The sequence below is a fragment of the Acomys minous genome, assembly GCF_964271855.1.
Source record: "Acomys minous genome assembly, chromosome: 14".
Classification (NCBI taxonomy): domain Eukaryota; kingdom Metazoa; phylum Chordata; class Mammalia; order Rodentia; family Muridae; genus Acomys; species Acomys minous.
Window position 1 is genome coordinate 43231546 of NC_140496.1, and position 21524 is coordinate 43253069.

At 51.3% G+C, this 21524-nt stretch overlaps 1 protein-coding gene across 2 annotated transcripts; it reads left to right on the forward strand.

The window, feature by feature from the left end:
* Positions 1-6424: 6424 nt before the first annotated feature.
* Positions 6425-20988, forward strand: YJU2B (YJU2 splicing factor homolog B). 2 transcript variants are annotated; one of them, XM_084757909.1, is made up of 10 exons: positions 6425-6493; positions 10431-10656; positions 13826-13879; positions 14123-14205; positions 15015-15070; positions 16050-16110; positions 18569-18711; positions 18792-18964; positions 20033-20171; positions 20340-20988. In XM_084757909.1, the coding sequence occupies exons 2-10, from the start codon at positions 10654-10656 to the stop codon at positions 20777-20779; spliced, it is 1152 nt and encodes a 383-aa protein (XP_084614035.1). In that variant the 5' UTR covers positions 6425-6493; positions 10431-10653; the 3' UTR covers positions 20780-20988. The 2 variants fall into 2 exon arrangements, with proteins under 2 accessions (XP_084614035.1, XP_084614036.1); XM_084757910.1 differs by lacking the exon at positions 6425-6493 and adding an exon at positions 6764-8528.
* Positions 20989-21524: the final 536 nt, after the last annotated feature.

Consider the following 21524-nt stretch of genomic DNA (forward strand, 5'->3'; position numbering starts at 1 on the left):
AGAAGAAGAAGAAAGAGGAAGAGGAAGGGAAAGAAGAAGAAGAAGAAGAAGAAGAAGAAGAAGAAGAAGAAGAAGAAGAAGAAGAAAAAGAAAAAGAAAAAGAAGAAGACAGCCCAACAACAGCCCAAGTTGAGTTCTGTGTTATCTTAGAGCCAGGCCAACCCTGACTCCCACAGGCCTTAGTCAAGTTCCCTAGACCCTAAATCTTGGCCCCTAGCTCTGAGTCAACAGGATGCACTGTGAAAGGAGCCAGGTGTGCTTTGTGAAGAACCTCGTATGTCTTAACTTGTTGTGTGCTTGGGACTGAGTTGTTCTCAGAAAATGTTTTTCCCCTAAAATCGGGCTATGTTTAAATACGGCCAAAGAAAACAGATCTGGGCCAGACTCTAGAAGCCCTGGTCCAGCACTGGTTACAAAAAATAAAATAAAATAAATTCCCAGCAACCACATGGTGGCTCACAACCATCTATAATGTAATCTGGTACCCTCTTCTGTCATTCAGGCCTACATGTAGGCAGAGCATTGTATACATAATAAATCTTTAATAAAACACACACACACACACACACACACACACACACACACACACACACACACACACACACAAATTCCCCAAAACAAAAAACCCTGCTTTCCCTACATTACTTCTGCCAGTGGACATTACTAATATACACGCTAGACACTTCCCTGCACTCTTTGAGGGCACTTTCCACCATATCCTTGTTTTAGATTTATTTTTATTTACGTGTATCTGTGTCTTTGTGTGGGTGTGTACATGCCAGCAGGTGATATGGGAAAGGAGAGGTGCCCGATCCTCACTACAGCTGGAGTTACAGGCTCACAGCTACGGAAAAACGCTCAGTCCCTCTCCGTGTATTGAAACGCCCTATGGGACAGGGAAACAGAGTAACTGTGGTCTGGACTGAAATGTGCACCCCCGACAAATCGTGTATTGAGGATGTAGTTGTTAGCGCAGCAGCATTCTGGGCTGGGCCCAGAGCTCTGGCCCAAATCATATGCTGATTTAGAACAGACTGAGCTATGCAGAAGGGGAAAACACGGGGTGGAGGGGTGGGGGGGTGGGCTTGCTGTCATTTAAGGGGGAAGGAAAGGGTTTAGTTTGCCAGTTAAATAGTTAAAAGGCAACAAAGAAGTTTTTCAAAGCCAAAATTTCTTTAAAACTAGGCTAGTGAGCCGGTTTGACTCTTCAGGCCAGGCCAAGCGCTGTCACACCAGCTTGCTTCCGGTCTTAGCAACAGACACTGATAGAGTACAGGACCTGCTCACACCGAACAACTTTCCCTCCTAAGCTTTTTTATTTTTTAAGTATTTTAAATTTATTTTTGTTTATGTGCATCTGTCTGTGGCTGTGTGAGTTTATGTGTACCACAAATGTCCAGGTGTCCATGGAGACCAGGAGACGGTGTCATATCCCTTGGAACTGGTGTTATAGTCAGTTGTGAGGGGCCAAATATGGTTTCTGGGAACTAAATCTAGGTCCTCTGCAAGGTTAGCAAGTACACATAACTACCGGGCCATCTGTCTTAGTCATAGTTTCTATTGCTGTGATAACACCATGACTGTCTGAGTTAGGGTTACTATGGCTGTGATGAAACACCGTGACCAAAAGCAACTTTGGGATGTACAGGTTTATTTGGTTTACACTTCCTCATCATTGGTTCATCATCAAAGGAAGTCAGGACAGGAACTCAAACAAGGCAGGAACCTAGAGGCAGGAGCTGATGCAGAAGCCATGGAGGGTGCTGATTACTGGCTTGCTCCCATGGATTGCTCAGCCTGCTCTCTTGTAGAACCCAGGACCGCCCACCTAGGAATGAACCACCCATAATGGTCTGGGTCCTCCTGCATCGATCACTAAATAAGAAAATGCCCTACAGGCTAGCCTACAGCCTGTTTTTTTGTTTTTGTTTTTGCTTTTGTTTTTTGTTTTTGTTTTGTTTTGTTGCCAAGGCAGTACCATTATTGCTGCCTGGCCACAGGGTGTCTAGGAGCAGTTCTACCCAGATTAAATGGAGTCTTAAATGGTCCTGGTGGAGGAAAGATGAGCATCCAAGAGCACAAGCACACCAGCCAGCCTTTATTTATAAACCTTGGGCAGTGGGGAAGGGTTTGAGGGTGAATGTGGCTGATTCACTGGGGCTAGGGGTGCCAGGATACTTAATCTACATGAATGGTACAGTGCGTCATCTACGTGCAGTAGCATGGGGTCCTATCACAAGAAGGAGAACACGGTACTTAATTATCCTAAGGGTGGGGGAAGAACTATTAAAGGCCATTTGCTGGAGGCTAGGAGCTCCTTAGCATGGGGTGGGGTGGGGGGCACTCCAGGAATCCTCAGGTGTTTGTAATCATCCCTGAGGGCCATGTGATGCTCCTCAGAGGATATGGGGTTACCAGACCAGATGGAGTGAGAACTCCACTGAGAAAAGGGAGTCCACCGCTGGGCGTGGTGGCACACACCTTTAATCCCAGCACTCGGGAGGCAGACGCAGGCGGATCGTTGTGAGGACAGCCTAGTCTACAAAGTGAGTCTAGGACAGCCAAGGCTACACAGAGAAATCCTGTCTCAAAAACAAAACAAAACAAAACAAAACAAACAAAAACAAAAACAAAAGCAGGGGGGTAGGGGGTAGGGGGTACGGGGTGGGGGTGGAGTCTATTATAGACTAAGTACAAATGGCTTTCTCGAGATGTCAGATTTCAACTTCGTCCAGCAGAGTTCCACAAAAGGCTTCCACAATTAGAGCACCTTGGGTGGTGATGATCCTGATTAGCCTAGTTTCTTGCAGTTCTCAGGTCCCAGGAAAGGCTCTTCAGGACAGACTCTTCCCCATCCATACAAGATGGCAGTTACAGGGATGGAGAGATGGCTCAGAGGTTAAGAGCACTTGCTGCTCTTCCAGAGGTCCTGAGTTCAATTCCCAGCAACCTACTTGGTGCCTCACAACCAGCTATAATGTTATCTGATGCCCTCTTCTGGCCTGCAGGTGTACATGCAGGCAGAGCACTGTATACATAATAAATAAATATATACATTTTTAAAAAGAAAGAAAGAAAAAAAAAGAAATGGCAGCTACTAGCATAACAGTCCTAGTCTTTAATCCCAACACTTAGGAGAAAAAGGATCTGTGTGAGTTCCAGGACAACCAGAGCTACATAGAGAGCCCCTGCCTCAAACAACAATGACAAAAAGGAAATGGCAAGTCAACAACTCCATCTCATCCTCTCCTTTGACTAACTTACAGGCCAAACTGAGGCCAACATGGATGTGCTAGTAGGATCTGCCTTTCTTGTAACTCTGCCTTTACACAAGCAAGATCCTACTGGGCTACTCTCTCGGCCTCGGATGCACTGCTCCCTACACACAGCAGCAGCCAGGCAACCCTGGTACGCACTCTCAGGCTGCGAATTTTCTTCCAGACCTTTAACTGTCCTCAGGGAATCCCAGGACTCACGAGGTGGACCCCACCCCCCAAGCAGGCCACCCCATACTGTGTAAACTGACGACATGACTGCTTCATGGTATGGCTAAGGCAAAGGTTTTTATTGTGGAGATGTGGGAGAGACAGAACAGGCAGCGGCAGAGAGAGAATGGAAGAGCAGAGAGAGAGCGGAAGAGACGGAGAGGCAGAGTACAGTCGAAAGGGCAATGCTATAAGCAGGGTGAGTGGCTGGGGGTAGGGAAGCCTGTGAGCTGGGGGAGTTTAGGGTGGGGGAGGAGGTGATAAGAGCCAAGATGGAACCTGGCAGTGGTGGCGCACACCTTTAATCCCAGCACTTGGGAGGCAAGAGGTAGGCGGATCGCTGTGAGTTCAAGGCCAGCCTGGTCTACAAAGTGAGTTCAGGACAGTCAAGGCTACACAGAGCAACCCTGTCTCGACCCCCCCCCCCAAAAAAAGAGCTAAGATGGACACGGGGAATAGGCATATGTGGTGCTGACAGAGCCTGGAGGCCAGCATGCACTTTGGTATTGTAATAGACACCACAAATAGTTATTTGTTCCTTCTGCCACTTGGAATCTGAGAAGATGGAGTTTCCTTTAGACCTGACAAATATCACATAGACAAAGACTGCCATCCTGTCCCACCAAGCCCTGAGCAGGAGAACCCACCAATCACTGAGCTCCCCAAGCTCCGCACTTGATTTGTTTTGGCTTTTGTTGTTGTTATTGTTGTTGTTCGTGGTGGTGGTGGTTTTTCAAGACAGGGTTTCTCTGTGTATCCTTGACTGTCCTGGACTCACTTAGTAGACCAGGCTGGCCTCGAACGATCCATCTGCCTCTGCCTCTCGAGTGCTGGGATTAAAGGCGTGCACCACCATGCCTGCCCAGCAAGGTCTGGACTTTAAATCCCACCAATCTTCACTCTGGAAATCTCTACCCTGGAAAGCTCTGCCCCCTAAAAATCCTATATAAAAGCTCTGTCTCTCCAGTTCTCTGCTGCCTTCTCCCTGGAGCAGAGGCAGCCACTCCTGAACTTGTCCATCCAATAAATCTCTTTTAAGGGATTTACTGCCTGGTGTGACTCTCTCATCAGAAGAAGAAAAGTAAAGAAAGAGTGGGGCTGAGGCTCCTAAACTCCTCAACTCAACTGGAGATACCCTCTCTTTGGAGCTGGAATGCTGCTCAGAGTGATGTGGTTCCTGGGCTCGTGTCTCAGGATTCTCTTCCTGTGGGACACTGTCCCACCTCATGGCTATGTGGTTCCTGGGATCACGAGTCCCAGGATACCTTTCCATCCAAGCAGGAAGGACAACAGCACATACACATCTACTCACCCCGGAAAGAGAACTCACAACAGATCAAAGTAACAATTACACCAAAGTCTGACCTGGTCAACAGGTAAGTTTCAGCCAGGGTTATGAACAGGAGTGTGTGTCAGGGTTTCTTACAAGGAAAAGGGATGACTCAAAGGCAGGTCGGAGAATCTCTTCTTGCAGCTGTTTGTCAGTTTCCCTCCCCCCAGTAATTGACTCCTTTTATAAAGCTGAGGGGCCTTCAGGAATCTTCCATGATTCTGGCCTTTTGTTTTTATCAGCCTGGTAGAAATGAAGATATTCTAGAAAGACTCCCAATCAATCCACCTATTGACATAATAGTCCCCAAGGAAATGGGAGTGTCCTCAGGAATCTCACGCTGGGCAAAGGAAAGGGCACCAGCCAGAGGCAAACTTGACTTCTGGAAAAAGATTTCATAGCCAGGCGGGGTGGTGCACGCTTTTAATCCCAGCACTCTCAGAGGCAGAGGCAGGTAGATCTCTGTGAGTTCAAAGCCAGCCTGGTCTACAAAGTAAGTTCAGGAAAGCCAAGGCTACACAGAGAAACCATGTCTCAAAAAAAAAAAAAAAACCAAAAACAAACAAAACAAAACACACACACACACACACACACACACACACACACACTTTTTTGAGGTAGTTTCTCACTATGTACCCCTGACAGGCCTTTGATTATATAGACCAGACTACCTGCCTCTGCCTCCAGAGTGTTGGGAATAAAGGGGTTTGCTACCACGCATAGCCATAAATGTAATTTTTAAAGATCCATAAGTAAACAAATAGCCATTGCTGTGCAGCACACTGGTAATCTCAGTATTTGGGAGATCACAAAGCGACTCAGAAGCTCAGGGTCATCCTCAGCAAAGTAATGAGTCCAGGACCAAACTGGGCTACAAGGAACGCGGTCTCAAGAATCAATCTAATGTAACAATTGAGTCGTAATCTGAAGAAATCAATTAAATAAAAAAATTCACTCAAAAAAAAGGAGGGAGGGCTGGAGAGATGGCTCAGAGGTTAGGAGTGCCATCTGCTCTTCCAAAGGTCCTGAGTTCGATTCCCAGCAACCACATGGTGGCTCACAACCATCTATAATGAGATCTGATGCCCTCTTCTGTCCTGCAAGTGTACATGGAGGCAGAACACTGTAAAATAATAATAAATAAATCTAAAGAAGAAGGAGGAGGAGGAGAAGAAGATGATGATGATGAAGATGAAGAAGAAGGAGGAGGAGGAGAAGAAGATAAAGAAGAAGAAGAAGAAGAAGAAGAAGAAGTAGAAGGAGGAGGAGGAGGAAAAGGAGGAAGAGGAGGAGGAGAAGAAGATGAAGAAGAAGGAGGAGGAGGAGGAGGAGGAGGAGGAGGAGAAGAAGAAGAAGAAATCAAATGAAGCTTAAAGATGACGAATCAGCTCCTTTCGAAAACACAGCTGCCAAGCCTGGGCTGTGGCAAGGTAGCACTTCCGGGAGGGCGGGGCCAGGCAACGCCTCAGATTAGGGTCTCCCCTGGTGGGCGGGGCTTTTGCCGGCTAGACCGGCCTGAATTGGGCTGCCCGCAAGAGTCTCAGCCAATCACGATAGAGGAAGTGCCTCGCTCCGCCTCGCGCATGCGCTTTCGTGCCACAGAGGCGGACGCTCTGCGCGTTCCCGGCGCTGGGTGTGTTTCCGGGCTGATGGTCGCGTGACGTCAGGAGGAGGGCAGGTAGGTACTGGGTGCTGGCCGGTCCCCGACGGCGACGGGGGTGGCAGCTCCTCAATCCCACCCCTGCGGCTTGGCATGGGAGACGCGGGACCTGCGGACGCGAGCCGGTTCCCAGGGCCCAGCAGCCGTTGTACGCCAACGGCTCCCCTGTTGAGGGCCGGCGAGGTGGCTTAGCTGGTAGTGGTGCTTGCGGCCAAGCCGGACGACATGAGTTCGAGCATGGTGAAAGAATCGATTCTTGTTGGGTGTTCTCCGACCTACACATACATTTCGTGGCAAACTCCCCCGACACACCCAAAACAAATGTAATTTGTAAGGAGCTGGAGAGGTGGCTCTGCTCTTGCAGAGGACCAGGGTTCAATTCCCAGCGCTCACAGCTGCCTGAACCCTTTACCCTTTCCGGCACCTGCACTCACTTGTGCACAGACACACACACATACACATACCAAAAATAGTTTTTAAAGTTGTTGGTACGAGGAAGCTGAAATTGTCGATTGTCTTTTGTCCCGTTTTGTTCATCTCAATACTTAAAACGCCCATCACGATTCCCAACAGCAGCCTTAGCAGCTCGGTCCTTTAGAAAACTTTTTTTCCCTACATGAAGTAGTTGGGACTTAGAGGTACCAGCTGCTCCGGAGTCAGGCAGCTAGAAAGCAGCAGGGAGGAGACTGATGTCTAAGCTGTAATTTGCTCTGGCAAGTGAGGTCAGGACGTCTCCGCATGCGTCCCCCGGGAGCAGGCTGAATGTAACCTGGCTGTGGTACTGCCTATGGTCACTAGTCATTTAAGCCTTCAGTCATTAAGGCTGAACCTGGAGGGCCCTACACAGAGAGGCGTGTCTCCGAAACAAACATATGTTGAACACTCTAAAACAGACCCCAGGCACACACCGCTGACCAAGCTGGGTGTGAGTCGTTCGTGCTGTCATTTACCCTCTCTTCGTTTTTGTTTGTTCTGTTTCTGCTTTTTGAGAGAGAGTCTCACTGAGTAGTTGTGGCTAGCCTGGAACTTGCTGTGTAGACCAGACTGACCTGAAACCCCCTGAGTGCTGGGATTAAAGGCCTGGCCCATCACTCCCTGCACTGTATTTCCTTCTGACAGATGAAGAAGAGTGGGGGTCCAGGAAAGCCAGAGACTTCCCCCCCCATCAGCTGGTAAGAAATGGGGCCTGAGGTTAAACTCAGGCAGCTGTGACCCCCAAACCTGCTGGGCACAGTAGGTAAGGACAGTGCTGCCAAGCTGGCAACCTGAGTTCCATCCCTAGAACCCATATGGTGAAAGGCAGGACTTGGCTCCTCCACATTGTCCTCTGCCTGTGCACACTGACCCATTCACACCTGTACACACTGACACGCTCACACCTGTATACACTGACACATTCATACCTGTACACACTGACACGCTCACACCTGTATACACTGACACATTCACACCTGTACACACTGACACGCTTACACCTGTGTACACTGACACATTCATACCTGTACACACTGACACGCTCACACCTGTGTACACTGACACATTCACATCTGTATACACACACACACACTGATTTTTTTTTTTTTAATTTAAGGATGGAAAGATGGCTCAGCAGTTAGGAACACATACTGCTTTTCTGAAGGATCTGAGTTCAGGTCCCAGTACCCATGTCATGTGACTCAGCTCCCTGTAGCTCCAGCCCCAGGGAATCTGACATCCTCCCCTGGAGGTGGTGATGCACACGCGCACCATTAATCCCAGCACTTAGGCAGGGGCATTTCTGGAGTTCCAGACCAGCCTGGTCTACAAAGCAAGTTCCAGGACACCCAGGACTACAGAGAAACCCTGTCTCCAAAAAAAAGAAGAAAGAAAGAAAAGAAAAGAAAAATCTCAAGGCAGATGAAAAGAGTGGAGAAAATGAATACAGTTTCTGGATTCTGGCACTTCGGTTTGCATTTAAGGTTTTACCCCACGTGAACCTGCTGTCAGCCTCTGATGCTATGAGTCCTCGGTGGTCATTGAATGAAAACAAATAGAAAGTTATGACTATGCCTAGGTATGGTGGAGGAGAAAGTGAGTTGTAGATAAAAGGGAGAGCCTAGGTAGAGGCAGGAGCATCTGGAGAGCCCAGGGGGACACGGCCACATTAAGCAGGAGGGGAAGAGAGGGTAACCACATGCAGCAGCCAAGCAGCCAAAGGCACAGGAAGGGCCGGGCAACCAAGATGTCTGGATTATGTAAGGAAGAGCTTCTAGGGGAAGCTGGGCTGGAGAGTTCAGGGCAGAGGGTGGGTATGACAGCCGTACCCTGTAACAGGTAGGACTGAGGGATGCTGGGAGTATCTGGTGGCCAGGTCCAATTTGATATGTATGTTAAATAGGCACCTCAGCCAGTTGTCCTGGGTTTGAAACTTAACAGGCAGCTGCACAACAGTGACGTGTGATCAGAGTGAAGCTAGCACAGTGTGTGACATTCGCAGAAGCCACTCTGAGTGACAGGCTGTGCTTCCTACAACACCGGAGCAGGAGCTAGGAGCCAGTGCTCAGGCTACGAGTGGTTCTCCTTTTGTTTGTTGTTGTTTCTCCAGACAGGGTTTCTCTGTGTAGCCCTGGCTGTCCTGGAATTCGTTTTGTAGACCAGGCTGGCCTCAAACTCAGGGATCTGCCTGCCTCTGCCTCCAGAGTGCTGAGATTAAAGGTGTGTGCCACAACCACCCAAATAAGGATATTTTTCTATTGAAATTTTTTATTACATTTTACCTATTTATTTTGTGTGCGTTATGTATGTGAATATATGTCATGGCACATGTGGAATCTGTTCTCTCTACCATGTAGGCCCATTTCCAAGCTTTTTGTTTGTTTCTTGTTATTTGTTTTTTGTTTGTTTCTCTGAGACAAGGTCTCGCTGTGTTAGCCTGGGCTATCCTGGACTCACTCTGTAGACCAGGCTGGCCTCGAACTCACTGCAATCCACCTGCCTCTGCCTCCCGAGTGCTGGGATTAAGGTTTGGCCACAGCCGACACCACCACCCCAGCTACATTATTTTCCTTTGATTAACTTATTTGTTAATTTGTTAATGCCAGGGATGGAATCTAGGATTTTCCCTATGTTAGGCAGGCACAGTACTCGTCAGCTACATCCCTAAACCTGTTTAGTTTTATTTTGACATGGTCCAGTACATTGCTCTGGCTGGTCTGACACCTGGATTCCTCCAACCTCAGTCTACCTGGTAGCTGGGAGTATAGGAATTACACCTGGCTCCAAGAAGTGACTTTAGGTGGCTAAATGGAGCCTCTGGTGTTCAAGAGAAACAACAAAAACTACGCCTTTGTGCTAGGGCTATAGCTCAGGGCTAGGGCCCCTGTCTGGAATCATCCATTGAGGGAGGGGCAGGGAAGTGTGGCTCAGTGGGAGATACTGTCTTAGCCTTTGTGAGATCCCAGCAGTTCAGGAGCAGTCCTCTGCAGACAGCCAGGAACTCAGCTTGGCCAGAAAGGCAAGAGAAGACAGGAGTGAGAGACTTCCTCAGAGCGAGGGCTGGGAGGCCTGTAGATTTGATTATAAACCAGTGGGGAGCTTCAGGAGGCCATGGCATGGTAACACCGTAGTACATATGAGAGTTTCCCTGCTGGGCTGGCGAGGTGCTTCAGTGACTTTGCACCAAGCCTACAGCCTGAGTTTAATGAAAGGGTGAAATGGGGAAAGGAGAGAACAGGCTCCTACAGGTGTCCTCTGACCTCCACATGTGTGACGTACCATGCACACACACACATAAATCAAGATTTTAAAATGTAGATTTAAAAAGAGCCTTTTGCAGCTTCTGCATCAGGAGCAGGGCAGGCAGTGGAATTGAGGGCAGGGCTCGGGCACAGACTGCACTGTCCCTGCTTGGTTGGTCACCCCAGCATAGAGTCTAGAGCCACACAGTTCTCTTAACTGTCTGTCTCTCTCCCTCCAGGCTGTCCTTGGATGCCCCTGCACCCTGTGGAGGCTCAGTGCCAGGTCACAACTCAGAATATTGTGAACTTCAAGAAATAGGACAATACAAGCCACATCTACAGGGCAGCCTGTAGCCTCTGCAGCAGCATCCGCAGGAGAGCTCGCCCCGCCGCTGCATGCCTTGACTAGGCCCACTTCCCAGCTGCAAGCTTGCTACTGAGGACTTGTAGGCAGCTCCCAAGATGGTAAGTAGAAGATCCCCAAGCCGGGCTCCTTGTAGGTGCCAGCACGCCCTCCAGGCAGCCCTGCCCGCCCAGGCTCCTGTGTGGAAGCTATTGGTTGTTGTGTATGGTGGCTGCAGGCCTTTGCTGGGCACCTGAGCCACAACCCAACTAGTGCTCTCCCCACCTAGATCTTGCTCCCTCCTGCCCTCTTCCCTTCCTTTCTGCTGCTAACCCTGAGGACAGTCCTAAACTCCTGGCCCCTCTTTCTCAGCGATCAGTATCCAGGAGCCAGGGCTAAGCCTTGCTGCTGCAGAGTTGGGGGTGGCATCCAGGGCTTGTAATGCTAGGCAGGCACGCTGCCACTGAGCCGCATCCCAGCCTTGCATTAGCCGCTGTGAGTGAGCTGTGAAGTGTGTGAGCGTGCTCCTGCCCACCTCCTTCAGCGTAGCTCTAGGAGGCTGTCATCCTCTGAAAAGGAAGCCATGTACAGCTAGGCTAAGCAGTGACCCTTTTAAAAACATAGTCATTGTACTTGTGTTTATCATGGAATGGATGTGCATGTAAGTAGTTGTCAACTTGGGGGAGTTGGTTCTCTCCTCCCCCCATGTGGGCCCCAGGTTTCAAATTCACGTCCTCAGGCTTGCTGGCAGACACCGTGGCTCACGATCGCATCAGCCCAAAGAAGTCACTCCTTGTCCTTCCCTCCTCCTCCTCACCCCAGGACCCCTCAGCTGCTTCCAGGCTCTGCCTCTGCCTGCCATGAGCACGTAACACACTGTGCTGTCATGTCTGGTTTCTCACTCATCAGCATGTGTTCAGGGTTGTGGATAGACAGTTTCCCCAGGGCAGCGCTAGGCAAGTGTTTGACCCCACACTGGACCATGGTTTTCGTTGTTGTTTATTTTTGAGTTTTTTCTTTTGGTTTTCGAGACAGGGTTTCTCTGTGTACCCTTGGCTGTCCTGGACTCACTCTGTAGACCAGGCTGGCTTCGAACTCAGTAATCCACCTGCCTCTGCTGGGATCAAAGGTGTGCGCCACAGGCCTGGCTGAGGTTGTATCTTAATTACATTTCACCCTTCCCTCTCCTCCCTCCAAACACTCCACATATCCTTCCCTGCTCTCCTTCAGATTTATGGCCTCTGGTGTCATCAGGGGTGTGTGTGTGTGTGTGTGTGTGTGTGTGTGTGTGTGTGTGTGTGTGTGTGTTCTTTGCTACTTTGTGGGTTCTTCTTTTTTCCACCCCTTCAGCCCCCTAGCCCTAGATAAGAGAGGAAAAGAAAGAGATCCCTGAATACAGTCTGATCAGAAACGGGGCGATCTTTAGATTACTTCTTGCTGATTAGGGGTGTGGAGTTCCTTGGGGCAAGTTTGATCTTTGCCATCAGAATATCTAATTTCTTTGCTTGTGACTACTTAACAAACACTGACCAACAGCAACCAACAACCCACCACACCTCTGGGCCTTGCCTATCCGAAAAGTCTCTAGAATTCCAAACGTCACACAATTGCAGAAACTATCTGCAGCTGGAAAAATCACACCGCTGCCAGAGCACAGAGCAAATCATAGTCAGCTGATGTGAAGCAGCCCCATATTCCACATCTGGGATTAAAACGAAAACATATTCCCGTGGTATTTCTGTGAGGTTTTGTTTGTTTGTTTGTTTTTTGTTGTTGGTTTGTTTGTTTGTTTGTTTGTTTGAGACAGGATTTCTCTGTGTAGGCTTGGCTGTCCTAGACTCACTTTGTAGACCAGGCTGGCCTCGAACTCACAGTGATCTGCCTGCCTCTGCCTCCCGAGTGCTGGGATTAAAGTCATGGACCACCATTGCCTGGTTCATTTCTGTATTTTTTAAAGAAACCAAAATTCCAAAATTGTCACCACACTCATAAATACATAAGTATTCCCAAAGATAACCTGTTGAGTTCGTGCGGTGCCACTTGTGTGTATGTCCACTTGGCACTGGACAACCCATTGGTGTCTTTTTCCTTGGGGAGGGCAGCCCCTCCTGCTGCCAGCTTTCCTCGGTGGCTTGTGGTTCTTTGTGTAGGATTGAGGCCTCGTGCCATGTTTGTCGGTATTCTTCTTGTCCAGCTCACAGGTGAGACTTTCCAGATATGGCTTCTGCTGTCACTAAGAGACACACCCTCACAGCAAAGTCCTTGACCCCACAGACCTTACAGTCTTCCTGCCTTCCCTTCCACAATGTCCTGAGCCGTAGGTGTGGGAGAGTTTTGTAGATGGGGGACCGCTCCACAGCTCTGCATATTGACGGGCTGTGGTTTTCTGTAGTGGTCTTCTGTCCTTGTAAAGAGGAGTTTCCCTGATGGGAGGTAGAGACTGCACTTACCAGTCTAGACCCTGGAGGAGGACATGGCCAGGCTGGGTGTGGAGCAGTGGTATAGGCAATACCACGCTGCGGGTAGACATGGAGGACAGCTGTCTCTCCCTGATAACTGTCTGAAGTGTACTCCTGTGAAGAACAAGCCCTAGCTTTGCTGCCCTGTTATCTGGAAACCTCTGAGTACCTGGCACAGCCACCATGTCAGAGTGGACCTGCGTCAGGACCCAGGTCTCAAGACCAGCTTGACAGCCGTGGGGGGGGGGGTATGGGAGAGTCTTTCAGTGTCTTCCATGGGTAGTGTAAGAGAAATGATAGTAAGGAATAATAACACACCCCTGTAATTCCAGCTCTCAGAATGCTGAGGCAGGAGGATTGCTTTGAGTTCAAGCGTAGCCTGTGCTGTGGAATGAGATTCTGTCTCATTTTTTAAAAGTGGAAATGGGCTGTGACTCATTTGGTAGTGTGCTTGCCTAGCATAATTATGGTCTGGAGTCCACCTCCAGCAACCCACAAACCAGGTATGGTGCACGTTTGTGATGCCTGCATTGGAGGTGAAAACGGGAGGCTGGCGGCCAGCCTTAGCTAAGAAACAAGTTTGTGGCTACTACCTAAAACCCTGTCAAACCATCAGGTGTCAGTGGCTGTCCCCCTTTCCTCACTGTTGCCTGCAGTCCCCAGAATGTGCAGCCACTCCTATGAGACTGTGTAATCTTAAGGAAGTTTCCAGAGTTATAGCTATTGGTTTTTCAGCCACATTGCTGCTGTAGATCAGACCCTGGATGGAGCCTTCATCGTGTCCCTAGGCCCCGCATAGCCCTCTCCAGCTCATGTTTCCCTCTGCTCTCAGGGTGAGAGGAAAGGCCAGAACAAGTACTACCCTCCGGACTTCAACCCCGAGAAGGTGAGCAGCCCCCACCCCCACCCCACAGGTCTCCCGGGCCCCTGAGGGGAGGGTGCAGGCGCCACCCAGTCACCGTGCCATTGCATATAACGTGCTCCCGTAGACTCTGGTGTTCCCGGGGCTCCTGAACCACTTGCTTCAGATATCAAGGACCACTCTGCCCCTGGCTCTAAGCTGTATACCTTACTAAGACCTCCACAGCCTCCTATGCGATGCTTACCTTCACTTACCCTTTCTGTACAGCATGGCTCACTCAACCGGTACCACAACAGCCACCCCCTTCGAGAACGGGCTCGAAAGTTGTCACAAGGCATCCTCATTATCCGGTAAGAAACTACCCACCCCCTCTCCCAAGACCAGCACTTTGCATCAACCTCATGTCCCCTGATTGATTGACCCAGTGCTGCAAGGTTATAATTCCACAAAGCAGGAAGACATTACAGCAGTCAGCTATTGTATGCATTTGTTATTGATAACAAGTCTGGGTGCCTCTTCTGGGCTTAAAAGGACCTGACTAGGCCTTCTTCCTTCATTGGTGAGGGCTGGTAGCAGAAGACCAGCTGCCCTTGTGGGCCATGGCCTGTACAGATAGACTACTCCACAGTGGGTCTTCCTTCCAGCAGAGCAGCAGTGTCACGGCCCCAAAAGAGTGAACAAAAGTGCCAGGACTCTTAAGGCCAAGACCAGACCTGACACACTTGTCCCCTCTTCCCTATCAATTGCCTGATTCCAGGGCTGGGGCCAGACTCTTCCTCTGGGAGGGACAAGCCACAGAGAGATGAGCAAGGACATGACCACAGAAGAGTGCCAGCCAGGGCCTGCACAGGTTTGCACCTGTCTCCCAGCTACTAGATGGCCTGAGGCAGGAGGATCACTGGATCTAAGAGTTCAAGAGCAGGCTGGGTAACAGCTAGAATACATCTTGGGGGGTGGGGGACGGCAGTGGTTCAGTGGGAAAAGGCCCTTGCTGCCAAGCCAAACACCTGAGTTCAGTCCCCAGGCCCACATCCCAGAAGGCAACAACCAGCTCCTGAAAGTCGTGCTCTGACCACCACATGCACATGGATAAATGGATAAATGGGAGAAAACTCCTAAACAAGAGAAACAACCGCAGCAAATCCTGTCTTTTGTTTAGATTTGAGATGCCATACAACATCTGGTGTGATGGCTGCAAGAACCACATTGGCATGGGTGAGTGCCGCCCACCCACCTGCCCTGCCCGCCCCTTAGCCCCTCTGTGCCAGGTCTCGGTGGCAGGAGCCCAAGCTAGAGAACAGTGAGAAGCCAGGCCCTGGGGAAGGGCAGGGCGGGCGGGGCTTCTCTTTGGATCCAGCACCAGGCCAGAAAAGCAAGGACAGGTGGCCTGCCTCGGGGCTAGCTAGGCTCTGGGAGGTGAGAATGGCAGCCCAGATGCACAGTGCTGGGAGACAAGGTGGCTCTGGAAAGGAAAGGATGAGGCCTGTGCAACCAGGGTGAGAGAGACCCACAGGGCCCTCAGACCTACCTGAGGGTGTGCACTTACGCTGTGGGAACCACCCAGATGCCTCATGGCCACCTCCAGCCAACACTAAAGCAGCTGCCAGGCCATGCCATGGGCAGCACCCAGGCTCAGCTGCTGTAGTCAAACTCTACTCACAGTCAGAAGGTGGGGCTGTGTTACCTCCCAGGAAAAACGGCATATCTTTTAAAGAAGAGTGAAAGCTGAATTTATTCACTTGGTAGTTTGTATGTATTTATTTGAGACAGGGTCTCGTTATGTCACCCAGGCTGGCCTCAATTCCATCTTGCCTCTGTCTCCCAAGTGCTGGGGCCCAACCATACTCCAGCTTCCACCCCGTCGAGATTGTTCCCAGAGTCCTGTGCAGACAGAACTACCGCCATCTCTATAGGTTAGATGGGAGCGAGGCCCAAAGGGACAGGGCACTTGCTTAGGGTACACACTGAGAGCCAGTGGACGCAGGGCTGGCACCGCGGCCGGCCTCTTGAGTCCACACGTTCTATAGCATGGGCACTCGTGCCTCCGAAGCTCCTCTCTTCCCTACCCTGAGTTTCCCTGTCCTTCCAGGGCACCTGCCCTGCCAGGCAACAAAACACCAGTTTGTCTGTCCCCCACACAGAAAGGCTGTGGACGTGCCTTGGTCCCAGCCTCTCTCTCTCCCCGCCCCGTCAGGTGTGCGCTACAATGCAGAAAAGAAGAAGGTTGGCAATTACTACACAACTCCAATCTACAGGTAGGAGCATCTGGTGGCACCTTAGGGACAAGTGTGGCTAAAGGGTCTATACAGGAGTCTTGAAGGGGAAGGGAGCTCGTCATCTTCCTCCAGAGCCATTCTCTGTAGAACTGTCCATCCTGTCCTGTCAGCCTCCTCCAACCCTTCATGGCTCCCACTTTCCTCAGCAAAAGGTCAGGCCTTCTCACTCTGCTTCAAGCTTTGTAGCCTCTGCTCCCTCCACACAGAAAGTTCTTCTCCAGGAAGCCAAATGGCTCCACCTCTGTGCTGCTCAAACACTGCCTACAAAGGACCTGTTCTAAAGCTGTCACCTCTTGTGTGGTAGCTTTTCTTGCTGATACATGCTCGTCCCAGGCACATCAGTCCCTCCCAGAGCTGACTGGTAGCTTTTTCCTAGCTATTGGCACCCACCCTAGCACATAATAGCCAATAGAGGAAAGGAGGGAGGGAGGAAGAAAGGGATGGATGGTGGGTGTGAAGATGCCCAGGTGGGTGACCAGAAGGGTGGGAGCATGAACAGGTAAAGGATGGGTAGATGGATAAATTGGATGGATCGATAGGTAGGTGGATGGACCTGTGGGTGCATGCATAGATGAGCCAGTGGGCAGGTAGGTGGATGGACCTCTAGGTGCATGCATAGATGAGCCAGTGGGCAGGTAGGTGGATGGACCTGTGGGTGCATGCATAGATGAGCCAGTGGGCAGGTAGGTGGATGGACCTGTGGGTGCATGCATAGATGGAGCAGTGGGCAGGTAGGTGGATGGACCTGTGGGTGCATGCATAGATGGGCCAGTGGGCAGGTAGGTGGATGGACCTGTGGGTGCATGCATACATGGACCAGTGGGCAGGTAGGTGGATGGACCTGTGGGTGCATGCATAGATGAGCCAGTGGGCAGGTAGGTGGATGGACCTGTGGGTGCATGCATAGATGGACCAATGGGCAGGTAGGTGGATGGACCTGTGGGTGCGTGCATAGATGGAGCAGTGGGCAGGTAGGTGGATGGACCTGTGGGTGCATGCATAGATGAGCCAGTGGGCAGGTAGGTGGATGGACCTGTGGGTGCATGCATAGATGGGCCAGTGGGCAGGTAGGTGGATGGACCTGTGGGTGCGTGCATAGATGGACCAGTGGGCAGGTAGGTGGATGGACCTGTGGGTGCATGCATAGATGAGCCAGTGGGCAGGTAGGTGGATGGACCTGTGGGTGCGTGCATACATGGACCAGTGGGCAGGTAGGTGGATGGACCTGTGGGTGCATGCATAGATGGGCCAGTGGGCAGGTAGGTGGATGGACCTGTGGGTGCGTGCATACATGGACCAGTGGGCAGGTAGGTGGATGGACCTGTGGGTGCATGCATAGATGGGCCAGTGGGCAGGTAGGTGGATGGACCTGTGGGTGCGTGCATACATGGACCAGTGGGCAGGTAGGTGGATGGACCTGTGGGTGCATGCATAGATGGACCAGTGGGCAGGTAGGTGGATGGACCTGTGGGTGCATGCATAGATGGACCAGTGGGCAGGTAGGTGGATGGACCTGTGGGTGCATGCATAGATGGACCAGTGGGCAGGTAGGTGGATGGACCTGTGGGTGCATGCATAGATGGACCAGTGGGCAGGTAGGTGGATGGACCTGTAGGTGCATGCATAGATGGGCCAGTGGGCAGGTAGGTGGATGGACCTGTGGGTGCATGCATAGATGAGCCAGTGGGCAGGTAGGTGGATGGACCTGTGGGTGCATGCATAGATGGAGCAGTGGGCAGGTAGGTGGATGGACCTGTGGGTGCATGCATAGATGGACCAATGGGCAGGTAGGTGGATGGACCTGTGGGTGCATGCATAGATGGAGCAGTGGGCAGGTAGGTGGATGGACCTGTGGGTGCGTGCATAGATGGAGCAGTGGGCAGGTAGGTGGATGGACCTGTGGGTGCGTGCATAGATGGAGCAGTGGGCAGGTAGGTGGATGGATGGGTTGTATGGAGATGGATGGGTGGGCTAATGTGTGGATGAATAAATTGATGGGACTGATGGGTGAGTGATGGGTGCATAGTTAGGTGAGGAATGAACAAATGAAGGAATAGGCAGTGAATGAAAGAGCCAGCTTTAGTTTCTAGGTAGTGGGTTTTAGGTGGAGACAGGGTCTTACTGTGTAGCCGAGTGCTGGGACCACAAGCGGGTGCCACACACCTACCACTCAGTGTTGGGTTTTTGTCACACTGGGGGTGAAAGCCAGCAAGATCTTGCTGAGCAGGCCCTATACTCTGAACCTCCAGCTCCATCTTCAGCCTCTTGTTGCTCCATCTGTGTGCAAGCCTGTGTCTTCCTCAGGGTTCTCCCCTATCTGAGCTGGGTGCAGCGGATGCTCAGTGACTTCTTGAAGGGTGTGAAACACCAAAGGAAGTGGGCAGTGGCCCTGGGGTCTCAGGATAGGGTCAGACCATCCAACTCCACGTCCTCTCAGGTTCCGGATGAAATGCCACCTCTGTGTCAACTACATCGAGATGCAAACAGACCCTGCCAACTGTGACTATGTCATCGTGAGTGGTGCCAGTCGCAAGGAGGAGCGTTGGGATATGGAGGACAATGAGCAGGTGCTGACCACAGGTGAGCGCCTTCTGCTCACCTTTCCCACGTGACCCTCGGCTGCTTCCCCAGGGTCAAGCTTATGTGTGTGATCCTTGCAGAGCACGAGAAGAAAGAGAAACTGGAGACAGATGCCATGTTCCGCCTGGAGCACGGGGAGGCTGACCGCAGCACCCTGAAGAAGGCCCTCCCCACCCTCAGCCACATCCAGGAGGCACAGAATGCCTGGAAGGATGACTTTGCTCTGAATAGCATGCTGCGCAGACAGTTCCGGGTGAGGGACGCCCCACAGGGGAGCACCAGCAGACTCAGAGCTGGGAGCCCGTGGTTCAGACCTGTGTCCCCACTTCCTACCTGCAAATTGGTCATTTCCCCTCTGAGCCCAAGATCCCTATGTGCAGCACAAGAGTCATGCCCTGTTAAATCTCTTCCTGCTACTATAACCAACATACCACAGGCTGGGAAGTTTATCTTCCAAATATATTATTCACTGCTGTGCAAGCTGGAAGTCTAGCAGTTAGGCACTTGCAAATTGACCTTGTACAAAATGCCCAGTAAGGTTCCTTAGAACTTCCTGCTGGATCACACAGGCTCTTTATGGATCCTGCGTGAGGCACTGACCCCTTCATCAGGGAAAGCACTCACAAGGTTACCTCCCCGAAGCCTCATGTTGTCAGCTATCACACAGGGGACTAAGTTTCAACGGAAGCAGGGAGCCAGTTTCAGTCATGTCTGTCTGTGACTCCAGCTACTCAGGGGAGGATCACCCAAGCCCAGGAGCTGGACAGAGCTGGGCCTGGTGGCTTAGGCTTATAACCGCAACACTCAGGAAGCTGAGGCAGGGGAACTACTTTAAGTTCCAGGTCTGTCTGGGTTACAGAGGGAGACCTTCCCAAACTCCTTGCCCCCCCCAAAAAAAAATAAAAGGGTAGGAAAAAAATGTAGGAACCCAGAATTGACAGCGTGGCTCAGGCTTCCATATGGCCTTAAACTCTACCCCGCCTGGCCCTCCCAAGTGCTGGGATCACAGGCACGGGCCACCACACCTTATTTATCAGCTCTCATGGGATTCATCTAGTGGGTCACACCTGCAGCCTGTCACTGAGCAGAGTGTAGCCCTGTGGCATATGGCCGTCTTTTTGGCGATAATGTGTGAGGGACTGCATGCAGAACACTGGCATTCAGAGCCCCTACACGTGGGGCCACTTTTGCGCCACAGGTACTGTGTGGCCTTCTCTTGCTTCAGGGCCAAGGGGGCAACTGAAATCCAGGGGCTGGAGTGAGCTTGTGGGTCTCAGGGTGGACTCTGATGTCCCTCCCTGTGTGCCATACCCGCCCACAGGAGAAGAAGAAGGCCATGCAGGAAGAGGAGGAGAAGGACCAGGCACTGCAGGCAAAGGCCAGCCTAGCCATCCCTCTCGTGCCAGAGTCAGAGGATGACCGTAGGCTGGCTGCCCTGCTAAGGTTGCACACCCTGGATTGTGAGTGGTGGCACCCGGCCGGGAGGTTCATGGGAAGCAGGGGTTGCAGGGTTTGGGGGCACTTGGTCCCTCGGGCTCTGTTGTTTACTTTGGTGGGGAGAATGCTCAAGGCTTGGGGTATGCTCTGTGCACACTCTGCCCCTGAGCCTCCGGCCCTCTTCCCTACAGCCTATGAGGACAAACAGAGACTGAAGCGGACAGAGATCATCCACCGCTCTTGGTTCCCCGCAGCCCAGGCACCCAATGCTAGTAGCAGCAAAGCTAGCAACGTCCTGAAGAAGCTGTGCCAGGGCCGCAGACCACCCCCCAGCACCACAGGCACAGTGGGAGACCTGGGCATAGTGAGGAGAAGGTCTCGAGAAGTTCCAGAAAGTTCCCAGTGTGCAGTGGACAGCTCCTTGTCAACAGAACCAAGAGAACCACCCGGAACCACCCAGGACAGACCTCAAGAGACAGCAGAGGCATCCAAGACCAGCAAGACATCAGACTCTAAGAGAAACTGTAGAGACCAGGCCTTATCCCTAGGTCCCTCCCAGGAGGACCTGCTGCACCCCAGCAACCCTAACGCCTCTCTGGTAGCTGACTACTCTGACTCCGAGAGCGAGTAAGGAGGTCAGAATTCCAGGACCAGAAGCCATAACTCGTCCAGACCTTAGGGACCACAGGCCCCATTGCTGCCAGCCCTGCCACAGACTGATCTTCCTGTACAGATTGTTATTTATTTGGTTTTGGTGAGGGTGCCTGTGCCTTGGTGTGACCCCTGACACCTCCATATTAAAGCCCTGCTCTTGGTCCCTGCCTTGGGTCACTAAACACAGCTGGTAGCTGCCCTGTCTTCATTTCCTCCCAACTAAGCAGATGCTGCTGCAGCATTATTTTGACAGCAATGTGGTGCCCACACAGCAGGATGAAGAGTTTGAGATACTGATCAAGACTGGTCATGGGCTGGGATGACTTATGTAGGAGGTGGCAGGGACTATGTAAGAAGGTTGGGAGAGGGCCAGGCTGCTGGAGCCACAGAAACAGTGCTAGAGGTGGGCAGGAAGGACAACAGGCTGGTGTGGGCCACTCAGGATGACCTGCCAGTAGGGGTGCTTCTGAGACAACCATCAAAAACCTAGTCCATCCAGGTGTGGTGGGCACACACCTGTCATCCTGGCATCCCAGCAATAGACACAAGATGTGGTCCAGTTCAACCTGGACTACATAGAGAAGTCCCTTGGATAGTTTTTGGTTTTGTTTTATGCTAGGGTTTCTCTATGCATCCCTGGCTGTCCTGGAACTCGCTATGTAAACGGGGGTGGGAGGCTCAGATTCACAGATTTCTGCCTTTCAAGAAATAGTATTAAAGTG

Bases quoted from the DNA above. Each gene is read 5' to 3' on its own strand.
- YJU2B (XM_084757909.1), top strand. The intron at 18,965-20,032 runs GTGAGGGACGCC...ACCCGCCCACAG, and splicing joins TGCTGCGCAGACAGTTCCGG to GAGAAGAAGAAGGCCATGCA. The intron at 20,172-20,339 runs GTGAGTGGTGGC...TCTTCCCTACAG, and splicing joins AAGGTTGCACACCCTGGATT to CCTATGAGGACAAACAGAGA.